Below are 15,433 nucleotides of genomic sequence, written 5' to 3'. Positions count from 1 at the left end.
ACAGTAGAACTGGCTTTTGAGAGAGATGGTGGGAGAACAGCATGTATCTGAGAGGACTGAGGCACAGGTGAGAGACCGGAAAATGCAGTCAGAGCCTGCCTTGACAGCTCTTTTGAGAAAGAAGTTTGGCTGTGAGGGGGAAGAAAGTGGGCAGGCATTTGGAAGGGAAGTGGTTTGGAGAGAAAATTTTTTTTGTCTTATGCTGCTTTGTTTTTTCCAAAGGAAGAGCCATCAGCGTGTTTAAACCCTAATGGGAAAGAACCCTATGAGAAAGATGGGGAGACACTGAAAACAGAGCAAACAATTCTTCCTTCGAGGGCGGGAAGGGATTCATCATGGCAGAGGAATTGGTCTTGCCTGGGAAGAGGACCCTACTCTGTAACAGGAAGGAAAGCGGATGCAGATGAGAGAGGGGGAGGGGGTTGGGGGTGGGAAGGAGGTCGGATTTCACCCACTTACTTATATTTTCTCTATGAGGCAGGAAGGAGCTCCCTCAATGGGAGCGGGAGGAGGAGCCAGAGGCATGAGGAGAGGCGACATTTGAACCTGACTTGGCACAAGGGAGAGAGAGTTGACCAGGGAAACACAGCAAAGTTTCTGGGCCGCACTGAGAGCCTTGTTACTGAAAATCTGCTATAGAGCCTGTGAATTCTAGACGATAAAAATGCTGAATCTCCTGGATGGCAATGAGAACTATGCAATAAGCAACAGTATATCAGCATGTGGAACCCCTAAGAGAAGCAGATATTAAGTGTTGGAGGAACATGGAGAAGAGAGTGAATGACCTCTCAAAGGAGCTGAGAGAGGCTTCCAGAGGAGGGAATGTGTGAGCGGAGGCAGGACGAGCGCTGTGCACTGGGCAGTGCCCGCAGGGGCCAGCTGTGACTCTCGTTCAAGCCGAGCGGCACAAACATTCAGATGCCACAGCCAAGCTGCTGCGTGGGGAATCAACCAGCCAAACTCTCGCTGCACATGTGTGAGCTCAGCACGGAAGTGACTTCCCCAGTTCTGTTAGTCAGCCCGGGCTACAAAGTACCACAGGCCGGGCAGCTGCAAAAGCAGACAGTTATTGTCTCACAATTCTGGAGACTGGAAGTCCAAGATCAAGGTGTCAGCAGGGTCGGTTTCTCCTGAGGCCTGTGTTCGGCTTGCACAGGGCCGTCTTCTCCCTGTGTCCTCATGTGGTCTTTTCTCTATACAGGTGAGTCCCTGGTATCTCTTGTTATGTCCAAATTCCCACTTCTTGTAAGGACACTGGTCATATTAGATTAGGGCTCACCTATTTGACCTTTTGTTTTAACCTTTATTACCTTTTTAAAAGTCCTACCTTCAAATACATTCACATTTTAAGGTACTGAGGGTTAAGACTTCAATATACGCAACATATGAATTTTGGGGGAACATAATTCAGGCCATAACCTAGTGGAAAGAGAGAATAGAACCAGAATTTATGATTCTAAATTCTCCTTTTGCGATCACACCGAAGCAGTGTATCTCAAGGTGTGGTGCACGGACCGGCGCGTCACCTGGGAGCTTATTAGAGACATAAGTTCTTGGGCCCCATCCTAGACCTACTGAGTTGGGAGATTTGGGGGTGGAGCTCAGGAATCTGTGTTTTAACAAACTCTCTAAGTGGTCATTGTGATGCAAGATCATTACACTTTTTAGGAAGCCAAATAGTTAATCCAATTATCTGTGTATATTTCAAATATTACACCAAACACTAGTTTATTGGTCCTCGGAAAAGTCTTTCCAAAAAGAAAAGGAAAGGACTCAAAGAGATTACAATGGCAGGTATTGTGCCTGGACAGGAGTTTCATGTTGAACCTGCTGAGGGTTTGGGCAAATCAGACAACATTTCTAAACCTTGGTCTCTTCAACCAAACTGCAGAGATAAGAAACCCTGTTTGCAAACTGGCTATGAGGAGTAAGTGAGAAAATCCAAATGCACGTAAAGTGCCTATCACAGTGTTTGATACACTCCAGGCAGCTAATAGTTTCTTTCTCCATGAAGTGACTTCCACATCCTGCAGTGCAGTTCCAGGGGCCAGTCTTCATAACTCATTTCTAGGGAGCTACTAGGGTCCCTATGATTAAAAAGTATATATTTTATATTTTATTTTGCCTTCATCAATCTCGCAGAGAACCAAGAAGTAAGTTATTTGAGAGCTAGCCCTTGGAAGACTGTTTCTGAAGACAGATGGCATCTGTAGAAAGAAGGGGTGTCCACAGGCAGGTGCAGCCCAGGAGTGGGAATCAATAACAAAAGAGTAATCTTTGAGGGCACCAATTGGAGGAAAAGGCTTTTGGAAATGGTTATTCTAGAAATTGAATTTCTCTAGTGTAGATCACACACACCACACACACACACACATATACACACAAAGCAAGTAAATCACTTTACTTAGAAGACATTAATGCACAGTCTCCAGTATCCTGACCTAACATTGAGATAAAGTTATATCTACTAAGTAACATAAATTTGACTTAGGTAGATGCCTCGTGGAGTTTTACTTGAGGAATATAATAAAATTGGCAAATGTAGGCAATCTCATACCAAATTTGTTTTAATGCATCCTGGACTTACTTCTTATTTAGTAATGAAATATTTAAATCAATTTTTAAATAATATATATTCCAGTTCCCAAATTTGTAATTTGAATGATAAATAAAATTACATTTTCAAATCATATTTTACAATGGTAATGAAAATGTTATAATTTTTCTTTCTTCAGGGTTCTTTCTTAAATTCAAAACACTACTTTTTTTCACATAGCATTAGCTTTTATTGCATGTTTTATTTCCAACTTATTTACGTGGGTTTTTGTAATGTTCTCCAAATTCAGAACATAAAACTATCATTTTTAAAACAGATGTACAACTATACTGAGGAGGATATATATATATGTGTGTGTATATATATATATATATATAAGCAATATCTTTTCAATGTAAATTATCCATTCTCATGATGACAAAATGTTAATGAGAACCTAACAACCATATTTTCTTTAAATTCACACTTACATAGGAAAGTCATTAACTAATGTATCTTAAAAGAAATTAATGCTCAGAAATTAACTGTTTAGGCAAAATGCTAATAAATAAAAGAGAAAATAACATGTATGTCCAGTTAAAATAAAATTTTACATAAACAGTAGAAACAGAGACTCATTATGATTACGCAGTGTAATATCACTACATAGAAATCACATAAGCAGTAGCATGGATGGATTTCAGAGAAAAAAATAGAAACAAACACAGAGCCTTGTACACACTGCTTGTATATAAAGTTTGACAGCAGGTACAATTATTCTAAAGTGATAGAATGGCCCTTGGAAGGGGATTGATTTGGAGGGGATATAAGCCTGCTGCCGAGATGCTAGAAATGTCCTACCTCGATGTGGGTAGTGGTTACACAGGCTGATACGATGTAAAAGTCCTCCTGGTTGTACAATTAGGATCTATGCCATTTACTATAAGATGTATGCAGTTTATGTTAGTAAAATGAAACTAAAAACATTATTCTTAAAGAATATATAATCCATGGGTAAATGTAAACAACATTGTAACAAAAGAGAAAATTCAAATGGCCAATAAATATGAAAAAGAGCTCAAGTTATGGAAATTCAATTTAGCTTGTTATAATACTGTATTGTTAGGTAGAGGTCTAAAATGACCCCCAATGGCTCAGACCCTTGTGCACTCCCCTCCCCTTGAATGTGAGTGAGACTTTGAATACAATGTTTCTCACTCCCACAGTTAGACAACACCGTATGGCGAAGGGGAAGACACTTTGCAGTTAAGATCCATAATCAGCTGCCTTTAAGTTAATCAAAATAGAGATACTCCTGCTCACTCTGAAGAAGTAAACTGCCATGTGACTAAGACCTGAGGGCGACTCCAGGAGCTGAGAGCAATCCCTAACTGACAGCCAGCCGAAAATGGGCAATGGGCACGTTGAGGAACTGAACAACCTGAATGAGCTCTAGGTGAGAACGCGGTCCTGACACAGCCATGTGAGGTCCTGAGCAGGGCGCCCTCGGTCTGTGCCCAGATAGAAACTCTGAGACAATAAATGGGCATTGTTTTAATCAGCTCAGTTGACAGTAGTGTTATTAGAAATAGGAACTAATAGATTTTGGTAACTGGAAATGGAGAGTTGCCATAACAAATACTTAAAAATATAAGGGTGTTTTGAAATTAGGAGCAAGCAGTGGATGGAAGAGTTTTGAAGAGCCTGATAGAAAAAAACATAGATTTCCCTGGACAGACTGTTAGTAGAAATCTGAACTATAAAGATCCTGTCCATAGGGATTCAGAAGGAAGTGAGAAGCATGTTTTTGAAAACTAGAGGAAGGATGTCATTGTTGTGTAGTGGCAGAAAATAGCAAAATTGTCTCCTGCAGTTATGTGAAAAGAAGAATTTGTAAGAAACAAAGTTGGATATTCAGCTAAGGAGATTTCCAAACGAAAAATTGAAGGTGCTACCCAGTGTCTTCTTCAAGCTTATAGTAAAATGGGAGAGGAGAGAGAAAAATCAAAGGAACAAGTGTTAAGCAAGCAAACCAACAAAAATGGGAAATGATGATTTTGAAAACTCTCAACTTTACCACGTTAAAAAAAAAAGTAGTAAAAGTCAAGGAGAGCTACTGATAGTGTGGCAGAGAGAAAAGGCTGAGTGTGTGACTGTACGATCTTTTGCTGAAACCTCAAAATTTCAGAGTATATGGTCACAGAAAGGTCCTGTAAAATGCTTAAGGACAGCACTAAGATGAAGGATTAGGAACTTCAGGCTCTCATCCCCCAGTGGAGATCAAAAACACAACTACAGACTAACTAAAGCTAATTTTATTGGAGCTCTGGAAATCTTTCAAAGATCTACAGCAACCAAGCAAACTCCCTGTCCAAAATAAACACACACTCCAAACAGTAGAAAATTCTGTGGTGTTTTTACCCGACCTTGCCCTGCCCCTTCCCCACATTGGTGAAGTCATAAAGAAATGGCCCGGTTCCTGGATCCCTCCTTTGGGGCAGAAACAGCAAAGTAGAAATCATTTTTAAAATCCTGGCCTGGCTGTGGATAGCCCAAGCAACTGGAATCCATCTCACTTGACTTAGAGCTCATCCAGGAATGATGGCAAGTTTGGGCCTCAGGCTTGGCACCACAGAAGGCATTGGTAGGCAGCACAGCACACGAAAACTGAAGAAAGACTGCAGACATACGGTGGCGGGAGGGGGAGGCAAGAGATTATGAGAATACAATGGAACATCTAAGGCCCTGAGATGAAGCTGGGGTGAAATTCTTTGAGAAACTAAGGCATTCAAAAGTGGCCAGGGGAAATCAGAAGGAAAAAAATAATAAAGCACACATTTGCAAAGGCTGAAACAATGCACATGCCCAGAAAAGAACTGATAAGACCATGGCCTTTGCCTTAGGTGGATCTGGCTCAGGGGACCGCTAATTAATTAGAAAAAGTCTTCCACACCAGTCTGCAAAGAGAGGGAGAAGTGGCTGTTTTATCAAATGACCAATTTTCAACAAATGATTACAAAAAACAAACAACAGCAACCTGACCCATGCAAAGTAGCAAAGTAATGCCCAGACACAGTCTCTAAAGAAACACACGCTAGATAAAGATTTTAAAACAACTGTCTCAGAGCTAAAGGAAAACATAAATGAAGAACTAAAGAAAATCAGGAAAACAATATATGAACCAAATTAGAATATCAACAAAGAGATAAAAATTATTTTAAAAAAGAACCAAATTCTAGAGCTAAAACATATGATAAATGAATTGAAAAAATCATAGAAGTTCAAGACTAGACTTGAATAGACAGAAGAAAGAATCAGCAAACTTGAAGACGGTCACTTGAAATTATTGTATGTGAGGAAGTAAATTAAAAAAGAATGAAAAAAAGTGGACAGAGCCCAAGGGACTTATAGGACAACATCAAGCGGACTGATACATGCACTAGGAAATTTCTAGGAGAAGAGAAAAAGAAAAGGGCAAAACATTTTCCAAACTAAAAAAAAACAAAAAAACAAAAAAAATGGATACATAAGTACAAGAAACTCAATGATCTCAAAGGAGGAGAAACCTAGAGATCCCTGCCAAGATATTGTAAACAAACTATTGAAAGTCAAAAAAAAAGAACCTTGGAAGTACCAAGAGAAAAGAGACCTGTAATGTACAAAGGATCCTCAATAAGACTATGGGTGGGGAAGGAGTATCTCAGGAGAGTTCTTGCTGGTCAAAAGGCAGTGGATAATTATGTAAAGAGATTAAAGACAAAAAACCTGTCAACTTATACTTTATATATATTATTACATAAATGTCCTTCAAAAACAAAGTGAAAATTAGACATTTTCAAACAAACAAAAGCTGAGGAAGTATATTACCAACAGGATTGCCCTATAAGAAATGGTAAAGAAAGTCCTAAAAATTGAAATTAAAGGATGCTAAACAATAATTCACAAACATGTCAAAATAATATGTTCTCTGGTAAAGGTAAATATAGGAACAAACATAAAAATTATTATTATAATTTTTCTTTGTACTTTACTTTTAATTTTCTACAGGATTTAAAAGCCAAATGCATAACAAATAGCTATAAATCTGAGTTAATGAGTATATAATATATAAAGATGCAATTTATGACATCAGTAAAAAGTGGGTAGAGCTATAAAAGAATAAAGATTTTGTATGTGATTGTAGTTAAGTTAGTATTAATTTAAGATAAATTATCATAACTTTAGGATGTTATACATTATCCCCTTAGGTAAACAAAAATAAAACATCTATCAAATACAGCAGTCCTCCCTGACCTGTGGTTTTGCTTTCCATGGTTTCAGTTGCCCACAGTCACCTGCGGGCCTAATATAGGTGAGTACAGGACAATAAGATATTTTGAGAGAGAGACAGAAAGAGACATTTACATAACTTTTATTACATTAGATTGTTATAATTGTTCTATTTTATAATTATTGTTTTTAATCTCTTATTGTGCCTAATTTGAAATTAAACTTTATGATAGGTATGTATGTATAGGAAAAACATAGTAAATATAGTTCAGTACTGGTTTCAGGCATCCACTGGAGGTCTTGGAACATATTCCCCAGGCATAAGGGAACACTGCTGTATACATAATAGAAAATAAATATAGAATCAAAATGTGTCATTATAATAAAAAAACTAAACACAAGAAAGTCAGTAATGGAGGAAAAGAGGGATAAAAAGGTATAAGATGTACAGAAAACAAATAGTAAAATGACAAATAAGTGTCACTCTATCAGTAGTTACTTTAATTATAAATGGATTAAACTATACGGGGTCTTCTCTGATTCCATACAAAGTGTATAATTATTTTTTCTAAATCTGTGAAAAATGATGTTGGTAATTTAATAGGAATTGCATTGAATCTATAGATTACTTTGGGTAGTATAGACATTTTAACAATGTTAATTCTTCCAATCCATGAGCATGGTATGGATTTCCACTTATTTACGTGTTCTGCAATTTCCTTCCTTAGCATTTCATAGTTCTCTTTATAGAGGTCCTTTACCTCAAAAGCAATCTTAAGCAATAAAAACAAAATGGCAGGTATTGATTTGCCAGACTTCAAACTATACTACAAAGCTGTGGTTCTTAAAACTGCCTGGTATTGGCACAAGGGCAGGGACACAGACCAGTGGAACAGAACAGAAAACCCAAATATAAAACCATCCTCATATAACCATCTAATCTTTGACAAAATAGACAAAAACATACTCTGGGGACAAGAGTCCCTATTCAATAAATGGTGCTGGGAAAACTGGATAGCCACATGTAGAAGACTGAAACAGGACCCACAGATTTCACCTCTCACAAAAATCAAATCATGGTGGATAACAGATTTAAACCTTAAATGGGAAATGATTAGAATTCTAGAAGAAAATGTAGGAAAGACTCTTACAGACATTGGTCTAGGCAAAGAATTTATGAAGAAAACCCCTAAGGCAATCGCAGCAACAACAAAAATAAACGAATGGGACCTGATTAAATTAAAAAGCTTCTGCACAGCCAAAGAAACAGTCATGAAAATAAACAGACAGCCTACAGAATGGGAAAAAATTTTCGCATACTACACATCAGATAAAAGACTGATAACAAGAATCTATTTAGAACTCAGGAATATCAGCAAGAAAAAATCAAACAATCCTATCAAAAAATGGGCAAATGACATGAATAGAAATTTTTCAAAAGAAGACATAAGAATGGCTAAAAAACGTATGAAAAAATGCTCAACATCCCTAATCATCAGGGAAATGCAGATCAAAACCACAATGAGATACCACTTAACTCCGGTGAGAATGGCCTTTATCAAAAAATCCCAAAACAACACATGTTGGCGTGGATGTGGAGAGACAGGAACACTCATACACTGCTGGTGGGAATGCAAACTAGTGCAACCCCTATGGAAAGCAATATGGAGATACCTTAAACAGATTCAAGTAGACCTACCATTTGATCCAGCAATCCCATTATTGGGCATATACCCAGAAGAACAAAAGTCATTCTTTAACAAAGACACCTGTACCCGAATGTTTATAGCAGCACAATTCACAATCGCAAAGATGTGGAAACAACCCAAGTGCCCATCAATCCACGAATGGATTAGTAAACTGTGGTATATGTATACCATGGAGTACTACTCAGCTATAAGAAATAACGATGATACGACATCTCTTTGGTTCTCCTGGAGAGAGCTGGAACCCATTATATTAAGTGAAGTACCCAAAGAATGGAAAAGCAAGCATCACATGTACTCACCAGAAAACTGGTTTCCCTGATCATCACCTAAATGCACATCGGGGAAGGATACCAATTGGATATCAGACTGGGATGGGGGCTGGGGGGAGGGTATGGGTGTATGCCTACATGATGAGTGCGTTGCACACCCTCTGGGGAATGGTCATGCTTGAAGGTGCAGACTCAGGGAGGTGGGGGAGGGAGGGGATGGAGGTATGACCACATGATGAGTGCTAGGCGCACTGTATGGAGAATGAGAATCGACGCGCTTGGGACTCTGACTCAGGGGGATGGGTGGGACATGGGCAATGTATATGACCTGAACTTATGTACCCCCATGATGAGCTGAAATAAAAAAAATAAATAAATAAATGGATTAAACTTTCTGATCAAAAGACACAGATTGGTAGCATTGATAAAAAACAGGATCCAGCTGCATGCTATTTGGGAGGCTGATGTGGGAGGATTGCTTAGCCCAAGAGTTTGAGTCCACAGCCTGGGCAACATAGTGAGATCCTGTCTCCAAAAAAAAAAAAATGAAAAAAAAGAAAAGAAAAGAAAAGAAAGGCTGGAAAAACATTATTCATGCAAATAGTAACTAAAAGGGAGCAGGAATGGCTACACTAACAACAGAAAAAATAGACTATAGAAAGCAACTATAAGAGACAAAAAAGAATATTATATTGACTGTTTTATAAGTAGTCAATTAACCAAAAAGATGTTACAATTATAAATGCATAGGTACCAAACATAGGAGCTCTTAAACATATGAAGCAAACATGGATGGAAACAAAGGAAAAAATAGACATCTCTACAATAATAATAGGAAATTTCTATATCCATTATTACTCTCCATAACTGAACAACCAGACAGAAGATCAATAAGGACACAGAATTAAACAACACTGTAGAACAAAAGTACATAACAAATATTTACAGATTACCCCACTCAACAATAGCACAAAATACATTTTTCTCAAGTACATATGGAACATTCTTCAGGATAGATCATATGTTTCACTTCAAAATAAGTCTTAAAAAATCTAAAATGATTGAAATCATACAAAGTATCTTTTCTGATCACACTGGAAAACAACTAGAAATTAACAGCAGAAGAGAAACTGGAAAATTCACAAATATGTGGAAATTGAGAACGCAGTCAAAAGAATAAATAGATCAAATAATAATCCAAATAAAATTTAGAAAATATCTTGAGGAAAATAAAAATGAAAACACATTATACCACAACTTATAGGGTACGGAGGAAGCAATGCTAAGAGGAAAATTTATAACTGTAAATGCTTACATTAAAAAACAAGAAAAGTCTCAAACATCCCAACTTTATACTTTAAAAAGTAGGAAAAGAAGAAAAAAACTAAAACTAACACTAGCAGAAATAATTAAATAAAGATTAAAGCATAATAAAATAGAAAATTGAAAAACAATAGGGAACATCATGAAATCAAGAGTTGGTTCTTCAAAAGGATCAACAAAGTTGACAAACATTTAGCTAGACTGATTAAGAAAAAAAGAGAGAAGGCTTAAATAACTAAAATAACTAAAATTAGAAATGAAAGAGGGGATGTTACCACCAATTTTACAGAATAAAGAGGATTTATGACAGTACTATGCACAATATATGCCAAAAAATTTTCTAACCTAGATGAAATAAACAAATTACTAAAACACCAATATCCTAAGACTAAATCATGAAGAAGTCATTGAGCAGACCTATAACTAGTAATGAGATTGAATCAATAATCAAAATCTTCTCAACAACAACAAGAAAGCCCAGGACTACATGGCTTTACCGGTAAATTGTATCAAACATATAATTTTGATTTGACTAACAACAGTCCTCAAACTCTTCTAAAAAATTGAAGAGGAAGACAAACTTCCTAACTCATTCTATGAGGCAATGTGGGGCTGATAGACTGAGTTAGGAAGTCAGATGAAGACACTATAAGAAAAGAATACTACAGACCAATATCCCTTATGAATACTGATGTAAAACCCTCAACAAAATACTAGCAAACCAAGTTCAACAGTATATTAAAAGGATTATACACCATGACAAATGAGGATTTTTTCTTGGCATTCAAGGATGGTTCAATATATGAAAAAAAAATCAGTGTAATGTATAGCAGTTCCCTCTTATGCACAGGGGATATTTTCCAAGACCTCCAGTGAATGTCTGAAACTGCATATAGTACCGAACTCTATAAATACTATGTTTTTTTGTTCTGATAACTAACATGGCTGTTAAGTGACTAACAGCATGGTGTGGAGATGCACAACAAGGGGATTATTCAAGTCCTGGGAAGGACAGGGTGGGATTTTATCATATCACTCAAAGCAGCACACAATTGGAAACTTATGAATTATATCTTATTCCAAAAGAAAATAAAATTTTCCATTTTATTTTCAGTTACCCACTATAATTTACCATGGGTAACTAAAACCATGGAAGGTGAAACTGTGGGTAAGGGGGGACTACTGTATCCCCACATTAAGAGAATGAACAAAAAATACCATATACTCATCTCAATTGAAGCAGAAAAAGCATTTGACAAAATTCAGTACCCTTTCATGATAAAAACACTTAACAAACAAAGAATAGAATGAAACTACCTCAACATAATGAAGGCCATCCGTGAAAAACCAATGGCCAGTATTGTACTCAACAGTGAAAATCTGGAAGTGTTTCTTCTAAGGTCAGGAACAAGACAGGCTTGCTGACTCTCACCACTTCTATCAAGATAGTGCTGGAAGGCCTAGCCAGAGAAATTAATCAACAAAAAGAAATGAAAGTCATCCAAGTTGGTGTGAAATTATCTCTGTTTGAGATGACATATCTTATATAGTAAAAACTCTAATGATTAAGCATACACGCACAAACTGTTAGAACTAATAACAAGTTCAGCAAAGTTTCAGGATACGAAATCAATACACAAAAATCAGTTGCATTTTGATATATTAGTGATGAACAATCTGAAAAAGGAAACTAAGAAAACCATTCTATTTACAGTAACATCAAAAAGAATAAAACACTTACGAATAAACTTAACCACAAAGGCAAATAATAACCTGAAGACTGAAAGCTACAAAATGTTACCAAAAGAAATGAAAAATAACACAAATAAGTGGAAAGATATCCTACATTCATGAATTGGAAGAATGAGTATTTTTAAGATAGCAGTACTAGTCAAAGCTATTTAAATTAATCTAGGAAATTCTTATCAAGTTTCCAATATACACTTTTTTGCAGATATAGAAATATCCATCCTAAAATTCATATGGAACCTCAAGGAGCATAGGAAAGTCAAAACAATCTTGATAAAAAAACAAAGTTGGAAGATTCACACCTTGTAATTTCAATACTTACTACAAAGCCACAGTGATCAAAACAGTGTGCCACTGGCATAAAGACAGATACATAGACCACTAGAGTAGAATACAGCCCAGTACTAAACCATTGCATATATGGCCCATTAACTTTCAACAAAGGTGCCAAGACCATTCAGTGGCAAAAAGAGACTTGTTTCAGCAAATACCATTGGGAAAACTAGATATTCACATACACAAGAATCAAACTAGACCCTTACCATATACCACATACAACAATTAATTCAAAATAGATAAAAGATCAAACATAAGAGTGAAAACTGTAAAATTCATAGTAGAAAACCCTAGGGGAAAAGATTCATGACATTACAGTGGGTAGTGATTTTAGGGGTCTGACACCATAAACACAGGCAACAACAGAGTAAATAGGTAAGTTGAACTTCATCTAAACTATATAAAAAGGATTGTATATCATGACCAAGAGGAATTTATCTCAGGAATGCAATACTGTTTTAACATCAGAAAATCAATATAATACACCATATCAATAAATAAAGAACAAGAAAGCGCATGATCATCCCAATAGATGCAGAGAAAGCATTTAGGAAAATCCAACACCCTTCGTAATAAAAACACTCCACAACTAGGAATAGATAGGAACTTCCTCAACTTCATAAAGGACATTTATGAAACCCATCATTAGCATTACACTTAACTCTCACAATTCCATAATCAAAAAAATCTTACAGCTCTGGAAATAAAATTTACCCAATTTTAATAATTGGCAAAAAAATCTGAAAATGTATTTCTACAAAGAAGATATACAAATGGCCGTCAAGCCCATGAAAAGATGCTCAACATCATTAACTACCAGGGAAGTACAAATCAAAACTGCATTGAGATATCATTTCATACCCACGAAGTTGTCCATAATCAAAACAATAGATAATAACAAGTGTTCGTGAGCATGTTGGAGAAATTAGAACCCTCATATACTGCTGGTAGGAACGTAAGGTGTAGTCACTGTGTAACAGTCTGGCAGTTCCTTAAATGGTTAAACATACGATTCAGAAATTTCACTCCTAGGTGTATATACATAGGAGAAAACACATATTCACACAAAGCATGTTCATAAATGTTAATAGCAGCATATTTGCAACAGCAAAAACCTAGAAACGACTAAAATGTTTATCAACTCATGAACAAACAAATGTGATGTACATATACGCAACAGAATATTATTTGGCAATCAAAAAAATGAAGTGCTGACACAGGCTGTTACATGCATGAACCTTGAAAACATCAGGAGTGAAGGGAGCTAATCACAAAAGACCACATACTTTATGATTCTCTTTATACAAAATGTCCGAACATGCAAACCTATAGAGATAGGAAGTGCATTAGAGGTTGCCTGAGGCTGGAGGGGGTGGGTGTATTAAGGAGAGATGTCTATGTGACACAGGGCTCTTTTCCGACTAGTGAAAGTGATCTAAGGTTGATTATGGTGTTGGATGCACAGTTCTGAAAAGCCATGGAATTGCACACTTTAAATGAGGGGATTATATGATATGTGAATAATATCTCAGTAAAACTGTGAAAAAGAAAAAGAAGATATGCTCAACATATTCATTAGGAACATGCAAATTAAACCACAATGAGAAACCACTGTGCACCTTTTTTAATGGCTAAAATATATATACATTTTTAAATCTGATAATACCAAGAGCTGGAGAGGAAGTAAGGCAGTTGCAAAACTCCTACAGGTGTGGACGCAGTTTAGCAAACATTATTACAAACATAATGTATTTAATTCTAGTTATTTATTCATGGACCTGTGTTCCTGATGGACTGAAGTCTCTGAAGGAAGGCTCTGAGATTTATTGCCCTCCATGTCCCTACAGCCCAGCTCCGTGCTCCTTGGTGAGTTGCTGCTAATAATACGCTTGGAATTGGGCTGAATCAGACTGCAGCCACACACTTAGAAGCCAAATCTGGATTCCGTTCAGTCTCTATTATTGCCTATGCAAGGAGGTCTGCACACAAAGGCCAGGACCACGGTTTGGTCCCAGATGGACAAAGGCTGCATGGAGGCAAGGCCACATAAATCCATTCCCAGCAAAGGGCCTGAACGTGACGGCACACCATGTTCATACGCTGGATCCTTTTGTTTGTGATGAAGGTAAAACAAGACTGACAGTTTCATTACTCTAATTTTATGCACTGACAAATTTTTTTACACTAAGTCAAGTTCTGAAGAAAAGATACACAGTGTCCCATAAACACACGTTGGTCTTTTCAAGCCAGGATAAGACTCAAAGCTTTCCGTTCTGACCTGTACTCACTTATGCCCCTCACTGTACACTCGTGCCTCCTCGCCAGCTTCAGTCTCTTGCTATTCAATGTTTAACACAAGGAATGGTGGCATTGTTCCTGCGGCAGAAATGCAGGAGACCACTCTGTACTTACAGCTTCTGGGAGGATGTCCTGCAGGCCTGTGGTTCTGCAGCTCTAACTTGGTCCCAGGGGCAATGTGAGATTTCTTGTTGGAATCTTGCAAAAGCATCAAAAACACCTTTTTGAAAATGAAGCAAGAGCTATATGTTATTTTATGTTCCTTTCCACATTGCATTTCCTCAATTGCCCAGTTAGGTCATGACAACACACCCCAAACACACCACATATATTTCATTTAGTTGTGCATTTAATTGGCATAACTCTAAAGCTACCTAGTTCTTGGCCAGCTGGTTGACAGGCTGCCCATAGGCTGAATGCAAAGATGAAGGGCACTTGACTGTGAACCTCTAGACCCTTACATGCAGGCAGAGGCTGGTCAAATTCATAGGCAGCAGTAGGCAGGGAGGGGACAGGAAATAACACAGTATATCCAATTCAACTCAAGTTTGTGACTCACACAATAAACTTGTGGTGCTCACAGTTTATTTAGGGTAGATGGGATCTCATATATAAAAATCCCCATTGAATATGTGCTCTCCATGGGCTATGAGGTACCATGTTGCTAAAGCAGTTAATTTAAACAACTTGCTTGAAGTCACTATTTAGTGCTGGAAATAGAAGTCCAACCTCCATTTATTGAAAGCCAAAGACTAGGACCAAATTAGCAAAAATAACATGAAGAAGCAAGAAAGGGAGCCAAGACAGGGAGAGAGGGGCAAGGCCACTGAGCTACACCCAGAGGCCTGGCATGGCTTTATGGAGAGATGGAGCAAGAATCCATAACATAAACATTGCACAGAGCACAAGAAGCATTAAAATCAAAGAGAATACGCTCTGCAGCA

At 37.3% G+C, this 15,433-nt stretch overlaps 1 protein-coding gene across 4 annotated transcripts in view; it reads right to left on the bottom strand.

Moving 5' to 3' along the window:
* Positions 1-15,433, bottom strand: part of LOC123647677 (ATP-binding cassette sub-family A member 13-like) — a 399,770-nt gene that overhangs the window by 200,730 nt on the left and 183,607 nt on the right. For all 4 annotated transcript variants that reach the window (XM_045565332.1, XM_045565334.1, XM_045565333.1 and 1 more), the window contains exon 35: positions 14,604-14,709. In XM_045565332.1, the coding sequence (XP_045421288.1) occupies positions 14,604-14,709 (106 nt within the window). The remainder of the gene's footprint in view (positions 1-14,603; positions 14,710-15,433) is intronic.

Source organism: Lemur catta, chromosome 11, assembly GCF_020740605.2.
Source record: "Lemur catta isolate mLemCat1 chromosome 11, mLemCat1.pri, whole genome shotgun sequence".
Classification (NCBI taxonomy): Eukaryota; Metazoa; Chordata; class Mammalia; order Primates; family Lemuridae; genus Lemur; species Lemur catta.
This window is presented reverse-complemented; position numbering and strand designations above follow the sequence as displayed.